The sequence below is a fragment of the Oratosquilla oratoria genome, chromosome 6, assembly GCF_046742065.1.
Source record: "Oratosquilla oratoria isolate Oo_2021 chromosome 6, ASM4674206v1, whole genome shotgun sequence".
Classification (NCBI taxonomy): Eukaryota; Metazoa; Arthropoda; class Malacostraca; order Stomatopoda; family Squillidae; genus Oratosquilla; species Oratosquilla oratoria.
Window position 1 is genome coordinate 38,615,661 of NC_134782.1, and position 17,500 is coordinate 38,633,160.

Here is a 17,500-nt window from a genome sequence, read left to right on the forward strand (position 1 = left end):
TCGATCGATCCAATGTGCGAGTTGCCGAACACGAATGAGCCGCTGCTTTGGCCTCTCACGGCCTCAACGACGGGGGATTTGTCGAGGTTCTCCGACGACTCCTCCCCAGTGAGACCCTCCACGCGGTGCACGTTTACTCGGAGGAGTAACATGTCATGTTGGGCCACGACGGGAGCCAGGAGCCCCACCGTCGAGTAGGACATCTCGAGGCCGTGGAAACCCGTCGTCAGGTTGGTGAAGGTGGAGTTGTTGATCAAGTACCACGATGTACACGTCGACGGGGTGGATACTGTGGATCCGTTGAGAATGTTCGACATCCCCACCTGGAAAATATACGAATTGCTGTTAGAACTAAACTATGGGTTGCTGTATCTTTGTATTTTATTCGCGTCTTGAAAGGAACCAATGACGGGTACCTGCATGCAGTAGCCCTTCAAGATGCCCTGAGGGGCTGACACTCGGTGTCCAGGCTGTGTCCAAGATCTCTCTTTATCAACCTTAACTGTATTACACTTGTTCATACTGGAGAGTTGACAACAAACAACTGCTCTCCTCCCCCTTCCACTATGAACTGGTGACATATAAACATTCTCACACTCACACAATACAGACCACAACCCAAAGTTTGTCCCCAGAGAGATCTGCGGGAGGTCCCGAGGACCGTTGCCAGCTACTGTGGGGTTTCGGGCTTTCCACCCAGAGAAGCGAACAATTGTCCTTGACCGGGTGAAGAAACTGGTATAGAAAAATAATGAGTCTTGCCCGAGGACCGAGTAACAGACCCTCTAGGTTGCACCTTCAGATGCAGGCTGGGATGCTGATGGTATGTGAAATTTGATGATGGTTTGATAATGCCTTTTTTTTTTTTATCTTAAGAAAACAAAACCTAATTTGGTTTCACTCTTACCAATGGGCACCACATAGTTTGGATATATTTCTTTATTTTGTGGATAGTTTCAGTACATTATCAATATCTACGATAATGAAACTACACCCACATCATTTTTGGATATATATATATATATATATATATATATATATATATATACATATATATATATATATATATATATATATATATATATATATATATATATATATATAGCGTTGTGGTAGTGGTAACATTAACGACAACGAAAATATCCATGGTGAGCACAACATATTTAGTACTATGCATTATGGTAGTGTTGGGATTAATAAATAACAGCAGGTTCTCTAATTGTGCCAGTAGTATGCAAACATCACTTAGGCTGTAGTATAGCCTGTATAAGTCAATTTTTAATAACCGGTTTGCGGAGCTCATGAAATTCAAAGAACAGGTTCGTACGAACCGGTAAGAACCGGCTGAATCCCACCACTGCATAATAGTACTCACGTGTACGTAGCATGTAGGTAGAATGATCAAAGTCTTTGCGTTATAAATGGCAAGGTGAGGAGAGTCCGTTGCTTCGCTGTCCAGGATCACAGGTGTCTGCAATAAAAGATGAATTTGGTTTCACTCTTACCAATGGGCACCACATGAGTAGATAGATAAATAATAAAATAAATTAATAAATAGGTAGACAAATAAATTAATAAGCTAATGAATAGATAAGTAAATAAATTAATATACAAGCAAATAGATGGATAAATACATAAATTATAATAGATGAATAAATTAAAATAGATAAATAGATATACAAATAAACAATGAAATAAATCAATAAATAAATTTATTAATGAATTGATTATTCAATGAATGAATAAGAAAATAGATAACTAGATAAACAAATAAATAGATTAATTGATTAACAAAATAAGAAAAAATGCATGTTTTTAAGGTCTTTGGCAGATGCCTCTTGTATTTGAAATCGAGTCGCCCGCGGTGACCATAGTGACTATACAAAACTCGTCTCTTTTGGGAATAAAAGGATCAAAAGATTAAACATTTAAACATCTTTATCCCAGTAATAATTATAATAGTAGTAATAGTAATAACGATGATAATGACATTATTAATAATAATGATGATAATAATAATGAAGATAATAATAATGATATTAGTTATAATAATGATGATAATAATGATAATAATGATGATGATGATAATTTAAAAAAATAATTATAGTAATAGTAATAGTAATAGTAATAATAATAATAATAATAATAATAATAATAATAATAATAATGATAATGATAATAATAATAATAATAACAATAATAATAATAATAATAATGATAATAAATAAGAAATAATAATAATGATAATAATGATAATAACAATAATATAATGATAATAATAATAATAATGATAATGGTTATCATAATGATAATGATTATAATAATATAATAATAATGATAAAAAAAGAATAATAATAATAATAATAATAATAATAATAATAATGATAACAACAATAATAATAATAATAACAGTGATAATTATAATTATAATAATAACCGTGATAATAAGAATGTTAACAATAACAACAACAACAATAATAAAGTTGACGTTGAATTCCGCCGAATATCTACCTCAGTCGCGTGCGAATAGTCGCAAAAGACGGATGAAGGGAAGGAGTAGTTGCAGTTCTTCTTGTCCTTTGAGAGGTAGATGACGTCGTCGCCGAAGTCGAGGTCGTGGCCATAGACGTAGAAGTACGTCCGAACGCGTGACTCGGGCATTGTGTCTATGAGTTCCCCGTCGATCGTCACCTGCTTTATTTTAACCTGGCGAGAAGAATGCCTGTTGGAATTATTCCTCCACTCCATCACGCCTCACACTCACCCTCTTTTCCTCGGTAGACTCCCCCTACCCAATCACATTTTATTGTTTAGAAATTATGAGAAACAGGTAAGTGCATTGAACAAATCAGAGTTCGTCCGAAACCTCTGTTGTATGTGACTTTGGTTACATTTAGTTTCCTGCATTAAATAATAATTACAACCTGCCTGGTTCATAATAGAAAAATGTGTTGTTGTCTAAGTAAATAACAAGTTATGTCCTGTGTATTCTATAATAAAAGAATATAAATAGAGTGACTGTAAAGATATTCTCATTAATGAAATTCAAAAATTTTGGGTTTTTTGAATAATGATAATCAGTTTAATGTAATAAATTATATTAAAATATAATTATAATTATAAAAAATATATACATTTTAAAAAAACTAGTAACAATATAATTTAGAAACATTTAACAATAAAAAATAAACAATAATAATAACAACAATAAATATGTTTGAGAACTTAGTGTAAAAAGACGGATGAAGGGAAGGAGTAGTGAGGAGAAGGAGATAGTTGAGGCAGGAAGAAGCCGCGAGGGGGGGGGTAGGAGTGCTATGCGTGAATGCTATTTTGACGCACCCGAAGGGATTTCTCCCCGTCTTCTCTTTTTCCTGGGCGAGACTCGCCTCGCTACATTACTGTGTCTTGCATGCTTCTGACAGCAGTCAAACAAGTCATCAGAGGAGCTAAGATGAAAATGTTTATTGGGAGTAAAAGTGACCATATAATCTGGCTACCTCCCATAAAAAAGAGTTTGTATATCTAGTAAATCTGGTATATTTGTACTTGATTCTGAGAACATATAAATAAAGGAGGGGTATGTGATATTCAGATTGATTGGAGAAAATTAGGGGTGAATAGAGTAATGTAGATTATTATAAGGAGGAAATTATGGATGAAGAGTACTGGGTGGCAATAAAAGGGGGAAATATATGTGGAGGGGTAAGAGTGAGTGAAATAGACTGAGAAAGGGAGTGAATCCAATGGCCTGCCCTGAGAATAGAAATTTTGAAGGTAGGGGTGGGGTTGGTGATTCTTATGATATTTTGACGCACCCCGATAGGACAGAGGAGGGGGGGTGGGGGGGGGGGGGAGTATGTGTGTGCTAACTGCTTCTGACCCATGTCCTTATCCAGGGGGGGGGGGGGGGGGGGTGGTAGTGGAAAGGGGTAGTAAAATAAGGCTACCTCCCTTATTGATAGAGTGCTCTTGGTATATATAGATAGTTATATAGTATATATTTGATTAGTTCAGTGAGACGACAGTGTAATTCATAAATTCATGGTTGTCAGGAATGAACAGAACCATTGAGAATTGTTGGTGGAGGGAGGAAGACTTTACTGCTCCGTATCAATAACTTCTTCAGCTCTTCGAGGGATGTCTGTGTGTTCTTGGCTGTAACAATTGTGTTGCGTTATTGTCTTAAGTTCATGTACGTGAGTGAGTGCCCTGACGTTGGATATTGATTTTGGGATGGGGAGAGGATTTACATCGTTGGTGATAATAGCGTACCTCATTGCGCGGCTAGAAAGGAGAGCCTGGTCTGAAAGGAGAGTTATTTTCAATATTTACATCTATCGTCCCTCTCGATTCTTCTCTTCCCTATGTAAGGGTAGTATGTATACATACCTGGTCCCTGGAGTAGACATAGAAGAGTCTCGTGTTCTGGAAGGTGATGGAAACATTGCGAAGTTCGAGAAATGTGTTAGGACTCAGTTTGAAAGCCTTTGGCTTGATCCGCTCGACGGTGACATCCTCCAGCACGAGGCTGCCATGGACAATGACAATGGACGAGTCTTCGAGAGAATCTGGACGTTCCTCACCACAGACGTCTCCCCGTCGTGGTCCACAGTGATCCCCTTGGACTTGAACTTCTGCACAATGAAGTTCTCCAGGACTGCACCAGCTAGGAGCTCGAGTCCCATGAGGGTGGAGATGGTGACGCTACTGAAAGAGGCCTTGGTGTTATTTCGAATCACCAGTTTGTACAGGCTGGAGATGGCCGTGCTGGTCAGCGATAGGTCCACCGCGTTGTCGAGCCTCATATTATGGATCACCGAGTCTTCTATACGAACCGTCGACACGACGCCGTCCAAGACGTCGATCTCGGACATGGTCGCGTCCAAGGACAAATCGCAGTGGCTGATGGTCGACGTCGGCCTCGGCGTGGTTGTGTCTGAACTGAAGAGGAGACCCCAGTTTACGGTGTCCGAAACAGCTCCTTCAAGTCCAAACCTGTGAGAGTCGAGGATGAGGTGACGGGGGCAGGAGGAATTTTCCAACAGGACAGAGAATCCTCCGCGTAGGACGAGAGTCTGAATGTCAGGTGGAACTGTAATCACTACCTGAAAAGATAGATAATTTTTTTTCTTATGAAATAGTCCATTTCTTGTGCAGGACATTTTTATAAATGAAATGAAACCTCACTTCAAAGGGAGTCGGCACTTCGTTATGACCGTTACATTTTCAAAACTTTGTTTTAGCCAGTACCATATGACGAATTCGGCTAGACATCCTTCGAAATGAGGTAGAAAACATATGTATACCATCTCAAACAAATTACGATAATGATTAACATTCCAGACGGTTAAAGTTTTCAAGAGGGTTAATGCAGGGTTTAAGAAATGGATCCCGAATAAGTATCATTTCTTATATAGTTGACGTCACCCTAACGGTTACAGTTCGGTTCCAGTGGTCACAGAGTGATTCCAGATCTGTTTGCCCGTAGATCCTTAGATTATGCAACGCTGTTTACTTTCCGAAGAGAGTTTTCGATACTGAACAAAATAGTTTGGGGTTTACCAGCAATACTCCATCTCGGCAGGCTTCAAAAGCTGAAACTCACACGTATGGCAACATTCCCAGCCAATCAGATGTTGCCATACGATGTTGCCACCAATATAGAGTTGTTAGTGAACCTAAGACTATTCAGTATCGAAAAGCCTCTTCGGGAAATCAGCAAACAGCGTTGCATAGGTTATGGATCCACCAGCAAACAGATCGGAGGAAACATTACTGACAAGACACGAAGAGAATATCGGGGACTTACTGGATGGTCTTTGTTGCTCAGGTTACATTCGTAAGTCGTTTCATTCGACTTACAAACAGACAGGTCGAGCTCGCCCAGATCGTTGGGGTCGAAACCTAATCCCAGAGAGGCGTCATACAACCCGGACATTGACGTCACCCGCTTGCCTCCGATGGTGACCTGGTCCATGGTGATGCTCTCTGGAAACATTGTCTTGATGAAAGGTTTCGCTGCTTGGATGATGGTCACATTCTGGAAGTGAAGTTTCGCGATGGGGGTGACCACAAAGGCGTTCTTAGCCACTTGGCCTATGGTTACGTTGGTCAGTTTGACCTCCACGAAACTCGAGTCGATGCTGAACCCTCTGAATTCGATCAGGTCCACAGTGGTGTTGGCGATTTCCGTCTTACGGGGCGACTGGATGGAGATGGCCCGGCTGCTGATCTTCCCAATGTGGCTTCCGTAGACGGTGAAGTCGTCTTTAACGGTCATCTTAGAGATCCTTCCTATGGTCGAGTTGCGGATTACTCCCGGGTATCCTTTCCAAGAAACGTCCTCCACGTGCATGATGGTCGAGTTGACTGCGGTGAAATCGCGCTGGTCCTTCAGTCTGACCTGAGAACAGATTGAAAGGTTGTAACATCGTAGGTAGGTTTTGTACCTGGGGTAGATGCGCACACGAAAGCTAAGGGTATGTGACGAACTCCGTCTCGAGAGAAGGGTGAGAGATGCGTTGTTTTTTAATAAACACACTCACAATTAGATAGATAGGTAGGTAGAGAGAGAGAGAGAGAGAGAGAGAGAGAGAGAGAGAGAGAGAGAGAGAGAGAGAGAGAGAGAGAGAGAGAGAGAGAGAGAGAGAGAGAGAAAGGTGTCACGACTGCGATGTTCTTGAAAGGGATGGACGAAATTGACAGAGAATATCTCTTGTTTTAGAATAAGAAAAAACTCTAAATCATTAGTAGAAGATCAGACATTTGAATGATATGAAGAAACAGTTTCTCATACATATATATGTCAAGTTGTAGAATACCCCCAAAAAATAAATTACCTAATAAAAAATCATAAACGATTCTAAGGCTAAATTTGATCAATGGAGAGGTGACTGGACCTTATGGCCGAAGTTCACGAATACACACGTGCGCGCGCGTACACACACACACACACACATACACACACACACACTTTTCTATTTCATAATAGGCCTCCTGGTGACATGTGGGTGATATTGATTGATTGATTGATTTTTTATTTATCTAATTATCTATTTGTTTGTTTATCTATCTATTAATTTATTTATTCATTCGTTTATTTATCTATTAATTTATTTTTTGTTTATTTATCAATCAATTAATTAATTTGTTTGTTAATTCATTCATTATTCGCTTATTCATTTATTAATTAATTAATTTATTCATAATTTCGCTTATCAAATTTATAATTTATTCAATTATTTATTTATTTATTTACTTGGAAATAAGCTCCACCACAAGGACTCGAACCTTTGCCTTAGCGACTGCTTATCATGAGGCAAAGACGATAGATTTGAGCCAGCCAGGTCGTATAAAAGGAAAAACTTGGACTACGACCTGGCAGGTCCGACAGTACTAGGCTTAGTTCAGTCTATTCTAATACTTATTTATTAACTTATTCATTCGTTTATTAATTCATTCATCTATTTGTCTATTCATATATTTATCTATGAACTTATTCATCTATTCATTTGCTTGGATATCCTCATCGTCCTCACCTCTCGAACAAAACTTCCGTAGAGCGTCAGGTCTTTGACGCCGTGAGCTACGTAATCCAAAGAAGTGTTGTAAGCTCTTAGCCACGTCTTGCACGTGTTACCTTCCTCTGAACGGGTAGAGACGTTGACGGAGTTGTAAATCTGTACCCAGGAGATGCAGGTCGGGTAAATGTGCACACCATTAACTGCATTGTGAATCTCCAACTCATAATAGGGGAGTCGCTGGACGATCTGCTGACCTTGCATCACCACAACCTGAGGTAAAGAAAACGGAAGTTTTGTACAAATCGTCGACATTTTAGGAACAAGATGAAACGAGGCTTTCTTTCTATGTGGAAAGTAAAAGATAATAGATTCACGCACTAAAGAATAAAGTACTTCTGAAAAAAAAGTAAAGAATATATAAATTCAGAATTAAGTACCGGGAAATGGCACTTATTGTTCATTATATATATATATACGACTTGGACAAAGGAATTAATATTGATGTTAGATGTTTGCGGACGACACTAAAATAAGATGCCTAATTAGGTCAGGAGACTGCAGGAGGATTTTATCAATTTGTTCTCATGGCCGGTGAAATGGCAAATGGACTTCAATATCTCAAAATGCAGCGTGTTAAACGTAAGGTTTACACAACACAGAACGCAGGTATAGCTTTGATAACACTTTTTTTTTTTTTAGAGAAAACTGAACGCGAGACTTGGGAGTTCTTGTAAGTCCTCACCTTAAATCCAAGAAATTGCATTAGAGCCAGGAATAAAACTACAAAAGCATTCGGTTTCATTGCTAGAGTGGTTACGAATAAAAGTGGAGGCGTTAGACCCATCCTTGACTATGTGGTACAGTTTTGGTCTTCGTCCTATGTGATGAATATCAATTCACTAGAATAAGTACAAAGGAGAATAACCAAAATGATACGTGGGCTCAGAAATTTACCTTACGAGGACCTTAACTAAAATCCCTGGAAAAACGCAGAGTGCGGGTGATCAAATAGAGGTGTTCAAATGGATCAAAGGTCATCATATTAAGACAACAGGGTAGGACTCGCAGTAATGGATTTGAATTGGGAAAATTTAGATTTAAGAAGGAAATAGGCAGGAACTGGTTTACCAATAGAGCGCTGAAACTATCGGTTGTTTAAAGAAAATGTTAGACAACTTTATGGATGAGGATGACAGGTGGTAACGGACATGAAACCGCCTAGTGTAGGCCTTATGGTCTCCTGCAGTTTCCTTCATTCTTATGCTCTTATGACGGAAAACCATGGCATTGTAATTCCACCCAGAAGAAGATTTTTTTTTTACATACATCGTTGAATATTTGGTTTGTAACCAATGATCCCTCTATTTTTTTTTTTTTTTTTTTTGCTGTGGGAGTGTGCAGAAATTAGCTTGTGCGCAAACGCCTTCTCTGTTTAAAAGTATGTGCGGCGCAACCGTGCGAGTTGCCATCTGATCATTTAAACAAATACGCACAATTTGTAAGTTTGTATCACATATTACCTCGACAAATACCGTTTGCATTGGAAGCGCTAGAGTTACAAGAGGAAAAAAAGAAGCAATTATTGATTTGACAGTTGGCAAGTTACCCTATTTTTAGAGAATTTATAGGTTGATGTTTGGGTGGAACTTCTATAGTGAATGGATTTTGATATAATTTGAAAACCTTGTGTGAGCACATTTTTTCTCTATGTGCGCGCGCACATGCTTAGAGGGAACGTTGTAACTACGATTTAATAGAATAATTTTTTCTGATCATTTCATAATTTTTTCTTCGTATTAGAGTGGATATTTCGGCAATTTATTTATATTTCAAGTAGCAGGTCTGTGGAGGAAAGGTGTCTCAATCTGTCAGTGGAAAGGAAAGGATTGAGCAGTTCTGTTTGACCCCTGATGAAAATGTCCATAGAAGAGACAGGTGAAGTAGAGTGTGAAGAGAAGATGGGACGAATAATTTTGATATCCATCTTGATGGATACATAGATAGTTAGACAGATGGATAGACAGATATAGACTGACAGCTAGATGCATAGATTGATAGATAGGTAGATAGATTGAATGATTGATTGATAAGTAGATACACACATACATGCATACACATATATACATACATACATACATATGTACACACACACATACATACATATATGATTCAACTTTGCAGTAGCTTCTGCATTCACGAGTTTCTTGCTGACATGTTCAACTTTTCTAATACTTGAACGTTGGATATCGTTGAGTTGTCTTATTATGTGTCCAAACTTCATTTGGAATGAATGTAAAGACAATAATAACTTCTTAATTTTACTAGTAGAGCTTACGCCTAACTTTGAATACAAATAGTAAAGGTGACAATATATACATAGAACATATGGAACATTAGGAGAGACGGGGAATAGGGCAGTCACTAGGAGAGACGGGAAAACGGACCTGAGGGGAAGGGTGAGGCGTCTTGATTGTTTTGTTTGTAGTTGACCCTATGTACTTTTCATTAAGGGTTTCACAGTTCCCTTTCTTACATGTGTATTCGTACACAAGGTGGCTACGTTGGAATACCGGGGTTCGCTGGCTAGGGCTATTCTTAAGGAGGAGGTGGGACGTTTTCCTATTCTGGTACCAAATATTTAGGTGGATTTTGTCGTCACTGTTCGAGGGTCTGACGTTTTTTCCGATGAGTGACTGTCCGATTTCCCGTCTCTCCTAGTGACTGTCTGATTTCCCGTCTCCTAGTGACTGTCCGATTTCCCGTCTCTCCTAGTGACTGTGAAACCCTTTGCAAAGTACATAGGGTCGACTACAAAAAACTATCAAGACGCCTCACCCTTCACCTCTCTAATGGAGCCATAAAACAACATCACATTGACACACATCAATCCCCAGTCACAAGGAAGGATCTGGAAGAAGGAACCATCATACTACAAAAGGAATCAAACTACAGACGCCTTCTCATCTTAGAAGCACTTCACATTAAAAGACAAAACCCCACCATGAACAAACAAAATCCTGACCAATTTATCATTCCTACTTCTAAGTATATAGATCACAGACATAGGTTCACCGTTGACCCAGTGGGCGGAACATCAGATCCTGTCTCCTGAGTGACTGTCCGATTTCCCGTCTCTCCTAGTGACTGTCCTATTTCCCGTCTCTCCTAGTGACTGTCCGATTTCCCGTCTCTCCTAGTGACTGTCCGATTTCCCGTCTCTCCTAATGTTCCATATGTTCTTTGTATATATTGTCACCTTTACTATTTGTATTCAATTTGTACTGAAGATGCCTAAAGTTAGGCGAAAGCTCTACTAGTAAAATTAAGAAGTTAGTATTGTCTTTACATTCATTCCAAATGAAGTTTGGACACATAATAAGACAACTCAACGATATCCAACGTTCAAGTATTAGAAAAGTTGAACATGTCAGCAAGAAACTCGTGAATGCAGAAGCTGCTGCAAAGTTTAATCATATCAGCCTGAAAGAGGACCTTCTACCCTACTATTGTGACATACATATACATACATACATAAATATACATACATATACATACACACATACATACATGGATACATACATACACATGTAGATAGATATAGATATATAGATAGATACATAGGTAGATAGATATAGACTGAGGGAGAGAGAATAAAATTGATAACACAAAGAAGAAGAAAAATAACTGAAGAAGAAAAGGAGATGATGAATATGAAGAAGAAAAAGAGGAAGAATAAGACTGATAATAATGAAGAAGAAGAAGAAAAAGACTGATGATAATAGTGATAATAAAGAAGAAGAAACGATGATGAAGAAGACAAAGAAAATGAAGAAGAACAAGGGGAAGAAAAAGACATAATAATGATAATAGTGATAATGAGGAAGAGGAAGAATATGAAGAAGAAAAAAAAGGAAGAAAAAGATTGATAATAATGATGACAATAGTGATAAAGAAGAAAAAGAGTGATAATAATAAGAAGTGGAAGAAGAAAAAGACTGATAATAAAGATGATGATAGTGATAATACAGAAGAAGAAAAAGAGGAAGAAGAAAAAGACTGATGATAATGATGACAATAGTGATAATAAAGAAGAGGAAGAAGAACAACAACTACAACCCCCCTCCCCCCAAAAAAAAAAGTAAATATAGACAAACCATAGGCTTTGGCAAATACTCACATCGTCCACACCAGTGAAATTGCACACTGGCCCAAGGTATTCGTCCACGCAGTGTTCCTCCACGTCGATGACCGTCTCTGCACCCACTGCGCAAACCAGCGATGCGGCCACGAGGACTGCAAGTCTCCTCCATGGCGTGCTCGGAGGACCCGGCCTCTTCCCGTGCGAAGGCGCCGGAATCCTCATTGTGAATCCCCGCCAGATTACAACTATCTTCAAATTCCCCACACTTGAAAAATAAAGATAATGATGATAATAATAGTAATAATTATAATAATAATAATAATAACAATAATAATAATGATAATAATAATAATGATAATAATAGTAATAATAATAGTAATAATAATAATAACTTAACCTAACTTATCTAAAATACTACAACTAAAAAAACCTAACGTAATCTAACAATGTAGCCACGGAAGAAAAAAAAAGTCAAAATTGATTATTTTATTGCTTTAAAACAGGGTGAAGCATATTTCTCATGTTTTAGTGCCGTGTCGTGTTTCTTATAGGGGCGTAGTCAACGTATCGCCAGAAATATTGGCTTGCATACCGAGAAACAGTCAAAAACTATTAATTTCCCCTTGGAAATTGAATCTAATAAAAATTTCAACATGATATACTAATACTTTGAGGTGTAAAACTTAACCATCAGTACGGAATGGCGCGCAGTGCACTCGAGAAAGGTAATACAACTTTTTTACCTTTTCTTCTGAATATGCGCATTGTTGAATGATAAAACCTCAAAAGCTTCTTATGTTGCATTACACGAGCACTAGACGTCATTTGATACACAGCAATACAACTACAAAGTTGCGTGTTTAAACTAAAAATTTGAAATAACGAACAAAGTCTAAAAAAAGTACAAAACAAAAATCGAGTTGTCTATAGTGCATAGAATATATCGTGATAATAGTGAAGAAGATCACTATTTAGCAATGGTATAAAGACAAAATCAAATATTTCATTAATGCTAGTTGGAAGAAAAATTGTGAAATTCTAATTAACTCTTGCAAGCCGAGAAGGAACTTTTATTATTTTATTCTGGTGGAATATCCCTATAATAATAATAATTAATAATAATAATAATAATAATAATAATAATAATTAATAATAATAATAATAATAATAATAATAATAATAATAATAATAATAATAATAATAATAATAATAAAATAATAATAATAATAAAATAATAATAATAATAATAATAACAATAATAATAACAATAATAATAATAACAACAACAATAATAATAATAATGATAATAAATAAATAATAAGTAGAGAAATGAAGTAGATAAACAAACAAATAGATGAATGCACAGATGAAGAATGAACGAAAATATGTGAAAAAAACTACCGAAAGCCTCTATTTCGGCCATTTACAAAGCGTCCCACAATCTACGTGAGCTGTGGTGTGTTGGGTGAGGGTACTTTCAAATACTTGCCCCCCTCCCCCTCCCCTTACCCTTCCTCACCATCCCGCTTTCGTAGAACGCAAATAGATGAGAAAAAATAATAAAATTTGAATGCAACAAGGCAGAGTGAAATCAAGTAGAACTGGAAATACAAAACAAATGTGAGTTGACAGATTTATTGGAAATATATTTTCTCATCATAGTTGATCACTACAATTGCCATTGTTGTCATCAATCAAATATATTGTCATTATCATTGTTTCATATGTGTAGGTGTCTTGTACCTGCATTTGGTCAAGCACGTGGGAACGACATGCGATTAAGTATACGAGTAGCTAGACATGAAAAGTAAAATAAAAATTACAATAAAAATTATATGATGACAGGCAGGAAAAATAAAATAAAATAAAAAACAAAACAAAACACCAAGTTGAACTTTTTCGGCATAGTTTCGAATGCCAAGGCGTCGCTCATGTCCAAGACAAAAAACCCAGTTGGCGGGAGTCTTGTCTAGACCACGGAGGCTCAGACACTTGTGTACTTGTTTGAACTGCTACGCTTCGTTAACGTTCACTTATTTTTTTTTCGTCTTCTCAGTAATTATAAAATCGTTTGTTATCAACCAGAACAAAATTAATACAACACGTTAACGTAAGCGAAGAGATGAATCCTATGTGGTGACAGCTAAGAAAAACATAAATATAATAACCAGCAATAGAATAAAATATATGTATGTGACAAAAACAACCAGGTGGAGTCATGTCGACACAAACTCTGCTTCAAAGTCCGCCGCGTTCTGCTACAGTTCCATGTTTACTGATTTATTTGGCGACATCTTCAAAGTGTAAAATGTGATATATATAATATTTATACTTTTTAGCGTCCCTTTGGTGTGTTAAGAAAGTATCAAGGTAATATTTTCTTTTTCGGTGAATGACTTGCATCACTACACAGTTGATTGCGCGCGTGGTGTCTCTATTTATAAATAATTACATAAGTAGAGCATACCGACAAGAGACCTTTTGGTCCATAACTCGGCTGGATACAAAGAATAGATAGTTAAACGAAGGAATTAATAGATAAGAGAACCAAACAATTGGCAAATAGTACAGCATATTACTAGGGTGTTTATCTAAATGAATCTTAAAACTTCGAACCGTATTGCATTGCAGGACCTCTGCAGGAAGTCATTGGCTACACGGTTGGCGAAGTTGTTTCTGCCCAGTTCTAAAAATCTAATTGTAGCACACGAACGAAACAGTGATCATTGGATCCTGCGACTTATTTTCCTATTTTATCATGTGTAGTTCCAACTTGTGTACATGTGTGTGTCAGTTGATGGGATGAACTGTACATATACACAAGGCGCATGTACACATATACTCACACGACGCATGTACAATTCACATACGCACACACATGTACAAAACACATATAACCCATGTTCACGCATACACGGCGCATATATACATATACACATACAATTTTGAACCTTGGCGGGCAACGGTTCGAGCTGTGACGTCATGACGTTTTAATCTGAAGGTACCGAACCAGGCAGTCGAATGATAGTGTTTGTTGAAATGGTGTTGTATTCGCATAGAAAATATATCATTACTCAGTGTTGGTGATACATATGATAGCAATAACGACAGAGAACTACAGTGTAAATTCGCCTTTGGATGATAGAACCATGCATCAGCCACAGTGAGATGGAAATCTGAAGGTATGTGCTAGTAAGAATTGTAAACAATTCATTATCAATGCGCGGGAACTATGTTGTTGATGCAATGCTGTTTTACCTTCAATTGTCATTATATTCTTCGTAGGTATTAATATGTATGATGATATGCCTTTTTTCTTAAGTTTACTCGTATTCCTTGCAGCTAATTACAATAGTAATTGTTTTATTTATCTATCATGTTTGTTTTGGTAAATGAAAATTACATAATCACGTAAGGCACCTTGTAAATTCTTTCAAAATTTTCACACACACACACACACACACAATGCACGCACATTCTGGATTCCCTTGCCTATAAGTGAAGTAATAGCACTGGATTTTCTTGTATAGATACAAGTATATAGTTAATTTTGCACATATTACGAAGTCAAATATCTTTAGATTATTTTTTACTAGTTTGTTGTTTGAATTTAGATCTTAACTTTTGAGGGTTTCATCCGCTCCCTTTGTACGTGTGTGTGTGTGTGTGTGTGTGTGTGTGTGTGTATTCACCTCGGATCTGCTGCAGTCTCTGTCGAGACAGCCAGACACCACCCTACGGCAGTGAGCTCAGAGCTCATTATTTGCCGATCTCTGGGTGGGTCTGAGACCACTCACACACCACACACCGGGAGTGTGTGTGTGTGTGTGTGTAATATCACCTTATTGCCCAGATACAAATATTGTATACTAAGGTTTCACAACCTCGGGCGCTGACCGTGATAGGGAGATGCTGGGAAGCGATGCATATACTTTCCCTTATCCTTCTAGTAATAAGATATTAGTTATGGGGGTGCTAGACGTCTTAGAATTTTTTTTTTTTTTTGATGGGGTTTGTGTTCACCCCATGTTACTTTTGTTGGAGCAAAGACGGCCGGGCCCATTTTCCTTGCCTCGCCGATAGATTGGCTGAACACTTAGAGGAATTACTTTTTGAGTGTGTACAGTATTTGACCCCACCCTAACTGTACATGATTCGCGAAGTAAAGTTTCTTTGGCAAATGTTAACCTCGAACTCCTACGAAGTGCCTCGCACGCTCTTCACGAAATCAACAAAACATCTTCGGGTTTGGTCACGACAAAGTTCTTCAAACCCACGGCAGTTTTGGTTCCAGTGGTGGCTATGGTCCTACTGCCATGGTAGTGTCGCAACATGACCAGCAAGCTCCTTGTCCTCAGTTAATACACTGAATGCAGAGCTACCTCCTTCTTCCTCTCGCAAGGAGACGAAGGACCAGATGTTCACCACCAATGTGCCAAGCCACTTGACACGATTGTGGCAGAAGGTTTTGAATCGAGCTGAGAGCTTACTTTGCAGCCTTCCTTCTTTCATCGCTATCCACCCACTCCTCCTTGATTTTTTTTTTGCTAGCCTGCCAACCTGCTTTCCGGCCTGCATGCTTGCCAACGGTAGTTTAACACACACACACACACACACACACACACACACACACACACACACACACACACACACACACACACACACACACACACACACACACACACACGTGAACTCTGATTAAATTCACTCAATTTACAACGTTCTCCGAGACTACACCTCGATTCAGCTTACTTCTCTGTAAAGTTTTCCTTCTTTATGCATTTCTTTTTTATATAACGGCCCCCGTCATTGTTGCGGTCCTTTTCATGGCGGGTTCAACATGGAGCGACTTCAGAAACTGAATCATTTCACCACGCTGCAAACATTCGCCCACTCATGCAACACAAACACAAACTGCACTCAAGACATCTTGAAAGACTTTAACCCGAACATGAACATCTGATACGGCACATAACACGTAGGCCTTACCGCACAGAATACTTGTTTTTTCTGCGCCATCTCTCCCACCTGCATAACCAAGAAGTCGTGTGTATATTGCATCCTTTTACCACTCGCGATTGACCTAAATCGACGGTAAACAATGTGTTGCAGCTTTTTCCCAAGTACTGCCACACTATTTATCTTTTTTCAGTAGCGAGCCTGAGGAAAGAGGGTCAATTTGCTACGCTTATGCTTCAGTATCAACCAGCATACTGGTCGGAGTGGAGATAATACGGTTGATTTACGTTTTCAATTCATCTGGTTTTACCTTGAACTACAGTATGCTCTAAGCTATTCTTGGCGTTGATGCCTCTGTACAAGAACTGTGTTTCTCGACATTATTTGGGCATATTTTTCCATGACTTCGCGAGTCTTTCCCGTCCAAGATTATGAGATCCTCAAAGTCAGTTTTACTCTTCACTATAATCACCTGAACACTACTATCATGCTACTTCTTTCTTACAGTGATAGTAGGTCCTGTGCTTTAAATTTTTCTTCATAGGGTTTATCAGATGGGCTGAGATCCAATTTGGTCGCTGAGGCTTGTATTCTCTCAGGCTTGTTTATGTCCTTCATTTTATGAGACCACACCACCAGTGCGCATATATATATATATATATATATATATATATATATATATATGTGTGTGTGTGTGTGTGTGTGTGTGTGCGCACGCGCGCACGTGTGCGTTCAATCTAGATTTATGGGTTTACAGGAATAAGAAAACCTCTCATTTGTAGTCATCTTGTTCTAGCTGATGTAAAACAATATTAGTTATAAAGATATGATCTATGGGGATAGGGAAGTGGACAAAATACCAAAACACAGACAC

General features: G+C 38.1%; 1 protein-coding gene across 1 annotated transcript in view; it reads right to left on the reverse strand.

Annotated features, from left to right (window-relative positions):
- Positions 1 to 4,390: 4,390 nt before the first annotated feature.
- The window catches only part of LOC143026421 (uncharacterized), a 21,068-nt gene continuing 7,958 nt past the window's right edge, over positions 4,391 to 17,500 (reverse strand). The window contains exons 2-5 of the mRNA XM_076186760.1: positions 11,704 to 11,932; positions 7,542 to 7,796; positions 5,813 to 6,406; positions 4,391 to 5,108 (exon numbers count right to left, since the gene is read on the reverse strand). Of these exons, the coding sequence (XP_076042875.1) occupies positions 4,476 to 5,108; positions 5,813 to 6,406; positions 7,542 to 7,796; positions 11,704 to 11,889 (1,668 nt within the window). The 5' untranslated portion in view covers positions 11,890 to 11,932 and the 3' untranslated portion in view covers positions 4,391 to 4,475. The remainder of the gene's footprint in view (positions 5,109 to 5,812; positions 6,407 to 7,541; positions 7,797 to 11,703; positions 11,933 to 17,500) is intronic.